At 50.8% G+C, this 12362-nt stretch overlaps 1 protein-coding gene across 1 annotated transcript in view; it reads right to left on the bottom strand.

The window, feature by feature from the left end:
• Cfap77 (cilia and flagella associated protein 77) overlaps positions 1-12254 on the bottom strand; it is a 129466-nt gene extending 117212 nt beyond the window's left edge. The window contains exon 1 of the mRNA XM_028883326.2: positions 11570-12254. Within this exon, the coding sequence (XP_028739159.1) occupies positions 11570-11764 (195 nt within the window). The 5' untranslated portion in view covers positions 11765-12254. The remainder of the gene's footprint in view (positions 1-11569) is intronic.
• Positions 12255-12362: the final 108 nt, after the last annotated feature.

Below are 12362 nucleotides of genomic sequence, written 5' to 3'. Positions count from 1 at the left end.
GTTTATAAAGCTTTTGGAAGCAGGCACAGTGCTCCGCCCAAAGGGACCTGCAGAACCTTTCCTGAAGGTTCTTGCAAACAGCTGGTGACATTCGGAGCATTTCAGACTCGGGCTTGTTGAATTTGCAAAAAGGAAACAAGTTGAAGATTCTAACCCTAAGCCATCAGTGAGGCACATGTCCTGCCAGCATCTAGCTCCCAACATCCAGCCTGGAAAGAGATCAGGATGCAACCAACACGCCCACTTCAGCAGTAACACACAGTGACCTGCAAGTGTGCACACACGCCTCCGTCTGTCCCTAGTTGACCAACTCTCCTCAGGGCAGGACAAAGGCACAGTGGCTGAGACTCTTGCTGATTTCTGGACCTGACTCTGGAGCCTTTGGAGTCTCTGTCCTTTTTTCCTTAGCTTTGGGCTTTTCAAGTCTTTCTAGGCCAGACTTCCTACACAGCCTTGCCTTAGCCCTTCCTGACTCCAGGGCCTCATGGTGGCCACCTTGCCCTCCTCCTTCTCCCAGGCTCCAGATTATCCCTGAATCTGCTTTCACAAAAGCCTCTTACTTTGCCTGGAGTGTGACCTCCTCTCAACAGCTACCAAACACAACACAAACTTTACTCCACTCTTCTGAGAAGGGCAGGCTTAAAAGCCTAGAAGTGGGTCTAGCCTCTGGTAGCAGGTCCCTTGGCAGCCTTGTCCTGAAGAACACTGGGCTTACTATCCATTCTCCAAGGCCTCTCCAAGGCCTGTCTGCTACAGGGACAAAGGCTACCTTGTCCCATGAGGTAGCCCCTGGTGGACAGACAGCTAGGCACAGACATGTGGCAAGTGGCTGAGCATGCACAGTTAGTGTGGGCTCAGGGTGGCTGCAAAGGGGGCAGGGGCAGGAATCAGGTCAGGGTTCAGGAAAGAAGAACAGAAGACTTGAGAGATGCACCACCACATAGACCACGAGGTCATCACTGTGGTCCCAGGGCTGGGCACACCTAACTCAGAGGAAGTGTGTGGCACTTAGTAAATGAATGAATGAGTGCACAAATGAGTGACACATAGTCAGGACAGGACAGGAACGGAGGACTCCCCAGTATAGCTATCCAGTGCCCCCTCCACCCCATCCCACCACACGTACACTATCCCCTCTCCTGGAACACTTGTCTCCCCGAGTCGAACACTGGCTTACCCAGGATTAGTGAAGCCCCAGCTTCAGGACCACTCACTAGCACAGGGTTTCTTCCAAACTCCTGAGCATGGTTTCTGCAACTATTTCTCACTTTCTATTCCAGCAACGGGGCTCACTTTGTAGAGTACTTGCCTAGCATGCACAATGCCCCAAGTTCAATCCCCACCCAATCAAAACCAAGCTTTGCAGCACATGCCTGTAATCCAGAACTCAGGAGGTGGAGACAAGAGAATCAGGAATTCAAAGCCATCCTTGACTACATAGTGAGTTCAAGACCAGTTCTGGCAACATGAGACCATCTCAAAAGAGGGATCCTAAAACTGCCTGAGCTTCAGAATCCGACTCTGTTCTCACCTCTCCAGCTCCCTGCACACACCTTCTGCTCTTCCTGCAAGACCTTCCTTCCTTTCCTGCTGCCCACAGCCCTGAGCAGGGACCCGGTCATCCCGACTGCCCTACTCTATCTTCTCAGCCTTTGCTGTAGTTTCTTGTCTGTCCTCTGCCTACTGGGTTGTGAGCTTCCTGAGAGCAATACCCAGATCTGTACCCAGCCCTGCACCGGCGCATAAGGCATGCTCGGCGAGGAAGCGTTGGCTAACGTGGTGAACGAATGGCTGTCATTTTCTACCTCTTCCTTCATAGCACTCACAGATCAGTGGAGGGCCGGTCCTTCTCCTGGGAACACAGGCACAAAGCCGACTGTGGTGAGACCTCCGCCCAGTCCGGGCTCTCGCCAGCTGCCCCTCCCCGATCCGTACCTAAGACAAGTCTGGCTCACTTGACAACCCCAGCCCTTTCTGCCCTGCCTCGACTTCCGAATGTGGTGCCTTGACCTCCCTCTCCTCCCCTCCCACCCGCAATAACTTGGCTATGGTCTTCAAAGACAAGTGACTCCCCAGTCAAGACCATCCGCCCACTGGACACAAATTTTCAAACCCCCTGTGTTTCCGGCCATGCCTCCACAGCAGAGGACGTTAAGCAATTGCTCACTGACTGCTGTGCTCATTGGCAGTTTCAAATGCCTACCATAACCAAATTGAACAGCAACCAAAGCCAACCTCTGTTTATTTTTGCAGTGCTAGGAATGGAACCCGGGATCTCAGAGGCTAGGCAAGTTCAAACCCTGAGCTATAACCCAGCCCTCAGCTTCTGTATTCTTCAAGGATCTGCTGGGAGGCGGAGGGAAAATAGAAATGCAGTTCTAGGGACGGAGCAGCTCACAGCTGTCTGTAACTCCAGTTCCATGGGATCTGATACCTCCATGCACCATGCACATAAAATAAAGTTAAATAAATCATTGTTTTAAAAATGCAATTCTAGCAGGGCGGTGGTGGCGCACGCCTTTAATCCCAGCACTCGGGAGGCAGAGCCAGGCGGATCGCTGTGAGTTAGAGGCCAGCCTGGGCTACCAAGTGAGCTCCAGGAAAGGCGCAAAACTACGCAGAGAAACCCTGTCTCGAAAAACCAAAAAAAAAAAAAAAAAGCAATTCTACAAAATCCAAACAGTGGCATATTAAGGTGTGGCATGACCTAATTCATTCTGGTCCACTCAAACAAACTGATGGAGCCAGTGGCAAACTTCCTAGTCACTCACCAGAAATGCCTCAACCTCTCTGCATGCTCTTTGGGCATCCCGACTTTGTGACAGGCTGTGACATCCGAGTATCGGCAAACTGGGTGCAATGGTCCAGTTTAGGTGCTCTAAGGTCACACGCAAATGGCCAGCCACCTGGCAGCCGTGTGGCCATCCATACCTTGAAATCAAAGAGCTTCTAAGGGTGTACTTTTATTCTCTTAGACAAAAACACAAAGACTGCCGGTCAACACAAAGACACTTAGCTTGCGTGCTTCTCAGTTCACTGGCCTCCCAGATATGTATTGTTCGCCTCCTATAGAAGATCAAAACTCCTTCTTTTGGGGTCCTTATGTATTTTCTGCAATCCTTTTGACAGACCCTTCCCCCTTCTGGTGTTGCTTGCGCTGAACTTTGGGCTCATTGACCCGTGTCTGTTTCTTGACCCACCCCTGGTGTGCCTTCAAATCATTGGGTGGACCATTACAGCTGTTTTCCTCCTAAAGCTTATCCCTGCTTCCCTGAAATGCGGTATTTAGTGCCGCAAGGAAAGCGCAAGTTCTGCCGTGGGGTGCTGGCCACTATGAGTTTAATTTGTCTACACTGCACCAATCCTACATTTTAAATCTTAACTTAGTTCACGTAGAGTGAAACAGGACCCTGGAAGTTTATAGGGCAGGGACACAAAGCTCATACACCAGTCAGTGATTGCTCAACAAACCAGTCTCTCTGCTAATGAGTTTACTTAATGAGTTATTGAGCCCCACGGTAAGGTGGCTGAAAAAAAAATTGTTTTTTCTTAAATTGCAATGTGGGCAGGGATTGAGGCAGACAAGCTGCAGACAAACATCACTAAGGTGAAGAAAATAGATTAAAGGGAGCAATTCAAAGGAGCATAGACCATCAGGGAGGAGAGGCAGAAGTGAGCTATGGGAGAAGCAGTTCAGACTGGTTTCCGTGAGCTTACATTAGATTTTCAAGAGGCTGTGGTGAACAAGCCCCGCTTTTGCCTATGGCTTCTAGTTCAAAGTCTCTCGGCCCCCAAACTGTCGACGTTTGGAGACTGACTCCTCGTTGCAGGTGGGAGGGGCTGATTTCACATTATGACAAACTGAGCAGCGTCCATGACCCATGCCCACTAAGGAGGGGCCAGGAGCACCTCCTCCTCAGCGTCACTAATGCTTCTAAAAGTACATTCCTGAGAGTCCATTGATCTCCGATGTCTGTATCGCTGAGTAAGACTGCCCCCCTCAGTTTAGAACCATCAATGTCATTCAAGTGTCTTCATATTTTCTATGACATAGCACCCCATTTAAACCAGTCTTCATTAGAGCCTGGACACATGGGTGAGGCAAGTCCCAGCAGTGGTTTTCATCGGGCCTAACCAGGGTGCGCTGTCAGCTCTAGGGTGCTAGGGTAAGAAGGTCTGGGTTGAGTGACAGATTTGCTCAATTACAGTCCACACTGAGCTAAGTACAACACTTGGTAAACATGTCTCAGTGTAAGGTCACTGTATTTAGACTCAACGCTATTTTTAGATTTAAAGAAAAAGTATGTGCGTGTACCTGTGTGAGCTTATGTGCACTCCATGTGTGCAGATGCCCGAGGAGGTCAGAAAAGGGAGTCAGATCCCTTGGGGCTAGAGCTACAGGTGGTTGTAAGCCACCCCACACGGGTGCTGGGAACTGAATCTCTGTCCTCTGAGAGATCCCAGTGAGGGCTCTTAACCACTGAGCCATCTCTCCAGCCCTTAACATTTACCTGACATCAACACCTGAAAACACAAGGGTGGCCTTAAGGAACAAAAGTATTTGCCATGAGGAGCACAGAAAACCAGAGCACTCGATTTTAAAGTGCCCTCTGGGGGAAGCCATGGCTAGCCACAGCCTAGTGATCCCATGGAATCCTCCTTACTCTCCCATGACCAGGTACCACCTGGTCTCCTCACTGACAGAGGAAACTGAGTCTCAGAGATAACACCCCCCACCCATGGGTGGCAGAACAAGCAAGTGGCTGGGACCTGTTGCCTCCAGAATCACACTGCTAGCCTTTCTCTCTATAAGGGAGCTACAGTTTCATGCCTGCCCAGCCACACTGGAACTGTGAACTCATTCACACGGATGGAAGAACTTGAAAGAGGAACCAGGGGGCATTTGCGTGTAAAGTTGAGCTGTAACCAGTGGCCAGCAGCTGCTGGGAAGGTTGGTTTCCACGGCATTTGTTGGTTTGCAGCAATGAGACTCAGCACAGTTGTGTTATCTAAAGCCTGCCGGAGGCGGCACAGTTTTAAAGATGCTGTGCTGCCTTGAGTTCTGCCCAGCCACCCTGAAGGTCACCAGACAGGAGGGACAGTCTAGCAGGCCCATCGCTGGGTTTAACACGTCCCGGTCTCAAGGGCTAGGACAAATTTCTGTGGCATTTGCCTGCAAAAATGGAAAGTCTCAGATCGGGAAAGGCCCAGTCTTCGCTGGGTGAGACACATTTACAAGTCTCCCAAACAGGAAGGCAAAGGCAACAGCCCAGAACTAGACCTCAACACACAGCTCCAATGCTGGAGAGCCCACGTGAGTGGTCCATGCGGGATGCACTTAATGATATTTGTCTTTTCCTTAAGTTTTTAAAATAAGATGCGGGACTGGAGAGATGGCTGGTGTGTGAGCATTGGTTGCCCTTCCAGAGATCCTGAGTTCAGTTCCCAGCAACCACATGTGCCTCACAAACATCTGTAGTGGGATCTGATGCCCTCTGCTGGCATAATGTCACACATGCAGATAGAGCACATAAAAAATAAACAAATTTTTTAAAAATAAAATACAACAAGGATGATTCAAGTGATTGACTGGTGTCTATTATTTTGTGATACTGGGTGGAGATGGCATGTAGGGATTCACACACACTAGGTACAGCTCTACACCCCAGTCTAGATGCATTTTTAAAAATAGGCCCAATCCTTTATGAGATCTCCAAAGCTTCTGGATCCCCTAGAATGGTTTGAAAGTCACTGCAATAGAAAACAGAGTTTGAAGCCAGAGAGATGAATCAGCTGGTTAAAGAACTTACTGTGCAGACATGTTGACCCCAGTCCTGTGCCTGAAACCCACACAGGGGAAAGAGGGAAATGCCTCTGAAAGGTGCCCTCTGAGCACCACATAAATAAGTAAAAGATGAAAGAGCCTGACTTACATAGAAATCAACACTTGTGTCCAGAATGTTCTGAAAAGTATAGGGAATGACCTCTAACTCACCACCGAGGTCTCAGAGTTCTTCCTGAAGGAACAGCCTTCCCTTCAAGGCCCAGCAGTGTTCTGAGGGTCACATGATCAGAGGGTGGCTGGGTTCAGTAGGAAGAACCCCAGTTCTGAGGTCTTGTCTTCCTTCATGACCCCCTCGTGCTAAGAGACAAAAGAGGGAGATGGCTATGCAGCTAGGTCAGGGCAGCTGCCCTGGGGACTGCAGTGAGGAGCCAGTGGAGGGAGGGGGCAGCTGCCCTGGGGACTGCAGTGAGGAGCCAGTGGAGGGGGTCAGCTGCCCTGGGGACTGCAGTGAGGAGCCAGTGGAGGGAGGGGGCAGCTGCCCTGGGGACTGCAGTGAGGAGCCAGTGGAGGGGGGGTAGCTGCCCTGGGGACTGCAGTGAGGAGCCAGTGGAGGGAGGGGGCAGCTGCCCTGGGGACTGCAGTGAGGAACCAGTGGAGGGGGGGCAGCTGCCCTGGGGACTGCAGTGAGGAGCCAGTGGAGGGGGTCAGCTGCCCTGGGGACTGCAGTGAGGAGCCAGTGGAGGGAGGGGCAGCTGCCCTGGGGACTGCAGTGAGGAGCCAGTGGAGGGGGGCAGCTGCCCTGGGGACTGCAGTGAGGAGCCAGTGGAGGGGGGGCAGCTGCCCTGGGGACTGCAGTGAGGAGCCAGTGGAGGGAGGGGGCAGCTGCCCTAGGGACTGCAGTGAGGAGCCAGTGGAGGGAGGGGGCAGCTGCCCTGGGGACTGCAGTGAGGAGCCAGTGGAGGGGGCAGCTGCCCTGGGGACTGCAGTGAGGAGCCAGTGGAGGGGGCAGCTCTTCTCTCCACAATGGCCACAGACCTGGGCATTGGGTTTGTTCACCACTTCATCTGCTGCCCCCTGAAGGATGAGCTGGGCATCAGCCAGACGGAGGCTTTGATTAAAGGAAGAAAGGGGACAGCCATTAAAAAAGGAAATGCTGGACAGGGTGGCTCTCGCTTGTAATCCCAGCTCTTGGGAGGTAGAGATGGGTGGGGCCCTGGGGCTCCATCGCCAGCCAGCCTACTTGATGAGTTCCAGGTTAGTGAGATCCCGTCTCAAAAAACAAAGGTAGATGGCTTCTGAAAAACACCACCTGACGTTGACCTCTGACCTCTGCACACACACACAAACAAACGTGCACACAGGCACACACACAAGAAGAATGAGGAAGAGGGAGAGGAGAAGGGAGAGGGAGGAGGAGAAAGAGGGAGAGGAGGGGAGGGGGAGGAGGAGGAGAGGAAGAGAGGAGGGAGAAGGGATGAGGAGGGGGGAGAAGGGGGAGAAGGGGAGGAAGGAGCTGAGAGAACAAGGATTGATAAACCCACAGCGGCGCATCCAGCCCGGACTGTGCCACAGGATGGTTCTTAATTCCTCACTAACATTTCATTTCCCCCTATTACACTGTAATTGAATGTAAAGGCCCTGAGCGATCACAGCCATATCCTCTTCAGCAGACAAACCACACACAATATTTTCCCACCATGTAATGAAAACATTGGTATCGTTGTGCAACTGGGCTGTGGACAGGCTGCCTTCCTAATGCCCATCTCTGTCTCCGTGTTTCTGTTCGCCAGCATTAATATTTATTAGAGACGTTAGGCTATTAGTGGGCATGGTGTGCTTGTCTGGCTTTGTAGAGCATCCAATCTGCACACACTTGCTCTGGATAAACACTTCCTTGTGCTGGTAATGATAACAACCCAGCGTAGCACTGAGCCTTATGAACTAGAACTTGAGTTGGCGTGAACAGCCCCTAAGGCTTGGAATCTGAGGAAGGGTGGAATCACCTCCTACAGAGGCCTGGCTTTTCCAGTCTCCTCACCCCTGACATGGACCTACTTAGGGCACCCTCTCCCCCAAACTGAATGCCCTGGGCTTGTAGCTCACTGGAATACTCAAGAGGAGGTAACCCGTGACACTGCCTTACTTATTTTGTATGTGTGCCTGTGTTTTGTGTCTGTGTGTGTATGTCCATGTTTGTATGTGTGTGCCTATATGCCTGTACATATGATTCTGTGTGTGCCCGTGTGTCTCATTTTTCCAGGTAAACCCTAAATGGCCAAGTCCCTGTGGGCAGAGGCTGAGTTCTGAACTTGTTTTTATGCCCCCCACTCCAGCTTAGGATGGCCCTCAGCACCAAATACACATTTAAGAAGTTCTGTATCGCTCACTTTTGCAGGGACACTGAGTGAATGAGGCTGGGTCAGACTCACCTGTGACCACTTCCCACTGCCTGTTATACAGGATGTGGCACACCTGGATTGCCCTTGATTAATTAGTCATGGCTTGTGGCCAAAACAGCATGAGGTTGTAATTCAGGAGCCTGGAGCCTCCTCCCACTTCCAGGTCACACAGTAGCATCCCAGGGTGAGCATCTTCCCCTGGTTGGAGGCCTCCCTAAGCCTCCCAAAAGGAGACACATTTGATGCCAGCAAATTTCCTTTTAGCCTCAAATGCTTGATTCTATTACTTTATTTTACAAATGTGCGCTCTTCTTATTTGTGACATAAACCCCCACAGGAAAAAAAAAAACAAAGTCAGTAATAAATTATGAAAAAAATCAGGTGCCCTGATCACTTGTACTTTCTGAGGGTGCTGGATTCAATCAATCCCACCTCTGTACAGCAACCTGCCTCTCCGGGGCGACAGAGGACTCAAAGCTGTCAGTGGAGCAAACGGCGCAGTCTCTCCCCGTAATTGTATTGACAGGATATCAGCCAAGTCGCTGTGTTGGGAAGGGTACACCCTGACAGGTTTTATGAGGGAGCCTGGAAGGCTACTGTGGCAGGGTTCTGTGTTCAGTCTCCGGATTCTAGGGAAAGGAGAATCAAGCCGGGCGAAGCCAGGTTCTTTCTCAATTTAATTTTATGCTTCCCACAGAGTCACATTGAAAGGAAAGCTGGCTGGCTGCACATCACGCGACAATGGAGAAGCCCTTGCCAATGGAAACTATTTACATTATTTTTGTGGTTGCATGAAACACCATTCTGACTCCATTAACAGCCACTAAACAAGCAGTTTGCTTGGGTTTCAGCGAGGTGACCAGTTGGTGAGTGTTTGTAGATAAAAACACCTGCTTGCAAATATGAGGTTTTTCCTGTTTCCTCTGGTTGCTGTGGCATCATGAAGGCATGTTTTCGAATAACTGATGCATATATGTTCTGGTAAATTCCATGGGTGGGAAATACCAGGGTTGTATTTGTTCAGCTGCATTTGAAGTGGGAAAAAAAAAAGAAAAAAGAAGAAGAAAAGAAACAAACAAACAAAAAATGCTGAACCTATCCATGAGGGGAAACAATGTGAGTGACAGCCTCCCTGTGTGGTGAAATAAATGTTGCCCGGGTGCTGTATTCCTCCTATACAGATGCACTTCTTCAGGCTCAGGGAGAGACAAAGCTAAAATACAACTCAGTTCCCATAATCCCAACGACACCGGAGCCAAGCACACTTGCACGATGAGGAGGCATTCACCCCGACACTGGGGCCAGCAAAACTGGCAATCCCCCATAAAGGACCTACAAGTCAAGTCCAGTAGAAATGATAGAACTGTATTTTTTTTTAATGTTCTGGAACCCTAACTACTTTTAATATTTCCATTTTCTTTAAAACCCAAAATCCCAATGTTTCAGGATTTAGATATTCTTTATGTAGAGAAAACTGGGCTGGGACTCAGTGGCGTGGCTTTTAAGCCGGCTCTGCCAGAGCCTCAAGTCAAAAGCCTTGCAAACATTTCCCCATGATGGCTTATAGGGAGCTTTTGCAACCAGGCCCAGCTTCCTTTCACGTTCTCTCTCTGCCAACTTTTATGCAGGCTGGGTTCTGACGGAAAATCTTACAGGAGTGGGTAAATGCTGAATGTGGACATCGTCATCTTAACCGCCACCAGTGCCTCTCAAACCAAGGACAGAGTTGGAGGGAAAGCCTGCCCCCTGCTGTCACGTGCATGAGAGCATCCTAGGCTCTGTCACCAACGCGCACCAGGACATGGCCCCTGCAGATGGTGACCAGGGACCAGGACAGCCTGAAAACAGCACCCCGTTGCTGGATCAATCATCACCAATACTTTTTAAAACATGATCATTCCTGAACTCCAGCTCCAGAAACAAGGATGGAATTCATCCTGAAGGCTGTTAAGCTGGTGCCACCTACAGGCCAAATGCTGTCATAGCGGGGTGTGAGGAGGAGAGGAGTGTTTCATGTATCATTTACATGCATGTAATTGTAGTTTACACACCTATGTACAAATGCTAAATATACAGTGTGCTATATATATAACATGTTTGCTATACATATATACATGTATAATGCATGCGTATGCAGATATACATCATAACGTGTCACTTGGAGTGAACATTACACAAGAATTCACTGTGGAAGTGACTCTATAATGCCCTTCATCTCATATTTAAGTGGGAATGAGCTGCAGACTAGTGACACCTGATTAAAGCAAAGTCAGACCATCAGAGCAGCCACTGATAGGTGGTACTTGACTCTGTCCTTGGCCTAGGACAGTGAATCCCAGCTGTCTGTCCCACCCGCCTACTGAGATCAGCTCTCCAAGAAGTAAGCGAAGGATCTGTCCCACTGTGGAGATATCTCAGAGGAGCCAGAGCTAAGGGTGCCGCTGCACCCATACAGTACCTAACTTCTGTCCTCCTGGGAACATTAATTAGCCCAGAAAGGTCCAGGAGGGTTAATGTTTTCCCAGGAGTCAAAAAATGCAGCCAGCTCAAGCACAGTCAAGAAAACCCAGGTTCCGGTCTCGAAAGAAGGAAAGAAAAGAGGGAGTTGGGGGGAGGAAGGGAAAGAAGAGAGAAAGGAAGAAGAAAGAAAAGGAGCCAGGCGGCAATGGCGCACGCCTTTAATCCATGGATACCATCAGCGCGCCCATCACCCTCCACACCCCGAACCTTGGAAACTGAAAGCATTCTTGCATTCTTAGAAGCACACTGCCCTCTAGTGGCGCAAGGTAAATTCGCTCCATGACTACCTTGACAACTATTAAACTTCAACTTGACTTTTCCTGTCTCCCCGCGCACTTAGGAGCAGAGCCACGCCCACGTGGAGTTTTCAGCCAGGCGGGAAAACACACTAAAGTATAAAGGGACGGCACTGAAAGAGAAGGTGATCTAGCTACCAACGCTGCTCGCACGTGAGTGCAAGCCAGGCCTCATAGAGAGTATTTGCACCTCCCACCCATTTAGGGTTTCCACTAGAGCCCCGGAGCACCTGCTGCACAGCAGACCAGAGGTGCTGGGAAAAGTGGATCTTGGGGTGGCGAGGGCATGAAAGGGTGCCTGCGACCTGTCTGTCACCTCATGGGTTCATCGAGCTCCGAAGGGATTGCCCTATCCGTAGTCTTTCCCAGTCTCTTCCGCTAATGCGTGCCACTTAAGGACATATGCTTAGGGACTGGCCGCGACTGCCGACTGTCCAGGACTGTCCCACCTAAAGCTGGTTTCCGACACTGAGCCTGGACCCCGGGCCCTGAAGCCAAAGGGCTCAGCAACTGGAACCCATAGGCAGCTTCGGTGCCCGGGGAGGGGACAAGCGCGCCCGAGCGCTCACCTTGACGATGAGCGGGTTCTGAAACATGGAGTCACGCACGACCCCCAGCCTCTCGTTCTCCATGCCTGGGCGGATATCGGCCACCGTCAGCGGCCGTCGGGGCGGCGGGCAGATCTGGCTGACCGTGCGGCGCACAGGCTGCTTCTTCTTCTTCCATCGCGTAAGGTCTTTCCGGGGCTTCCCCGGACCAGGCATCCTGGGCACCTTCGAGATCAGACCCTGGATGCAAGCCCACAGAGTTCTGCCCTGTCTGGGGACCCTCGTCCCATGCGTGTCGCTCCGGGCTGCACCACACGGACCTGGGGGTGCACCCCGCAGAGGCCAGGCAAGCTCCGAAGTGGAGCGCGCCCACCTGCGGAGCCCCCGCCGAGAACCTAAACCTTGTCAGTTCTTTGGAGTGATTTGGGCTCCTTGCTGCAGACTTGAGAGAGGGAAGAGTATTTCAACTACCCCTTGTGAAGAAATGGAATGGCCCGTCTCCTTGGCGACGGGACGCCAACGGCTCAGGAGCTTCCAGTTTCCTTTTTTGAAATTCTCGGCAACCCACAGAGACCTTTTAGAATTTTCTCCAGTCGACATAGGAAAACCCAAGAATCAAATCTAAGTTGTATTAAAAAGCGAAGAAGTTCTAGAGAGCCATTTATTCTTGGCTTCCGCTCTCTTTCTACCCATCCACCTCTACTCACAGTTCCCTCCCAAGCTTGCTCCCAACTTAAACACACACACACACACACACACACACACACACACACACACACACTCCCCCGGATATTGCACTAACGTGATAATGTTG

The sequence above is a fragment of the Peromyscus leucopus genome, chromosome 4 (assembly GCF_004664715.2).
Source record: "Peromyscus leucopus breed LL Stock chromosome 4, UCI_PerLeu_2.1, whole genome shotgun sequence".
Taxonomy (NCBI): Eukaryota; Metazoa; Chordata; class Mammalia; order Rodentia; family Cricetidae; genus Peromyscus; species Peromyscus leucopus.
The sequence above is the reverse complement of the archived record's forward strand: the minus strand, read 5'-3'. Positions and strand labels throughout refer to the sequence as shown.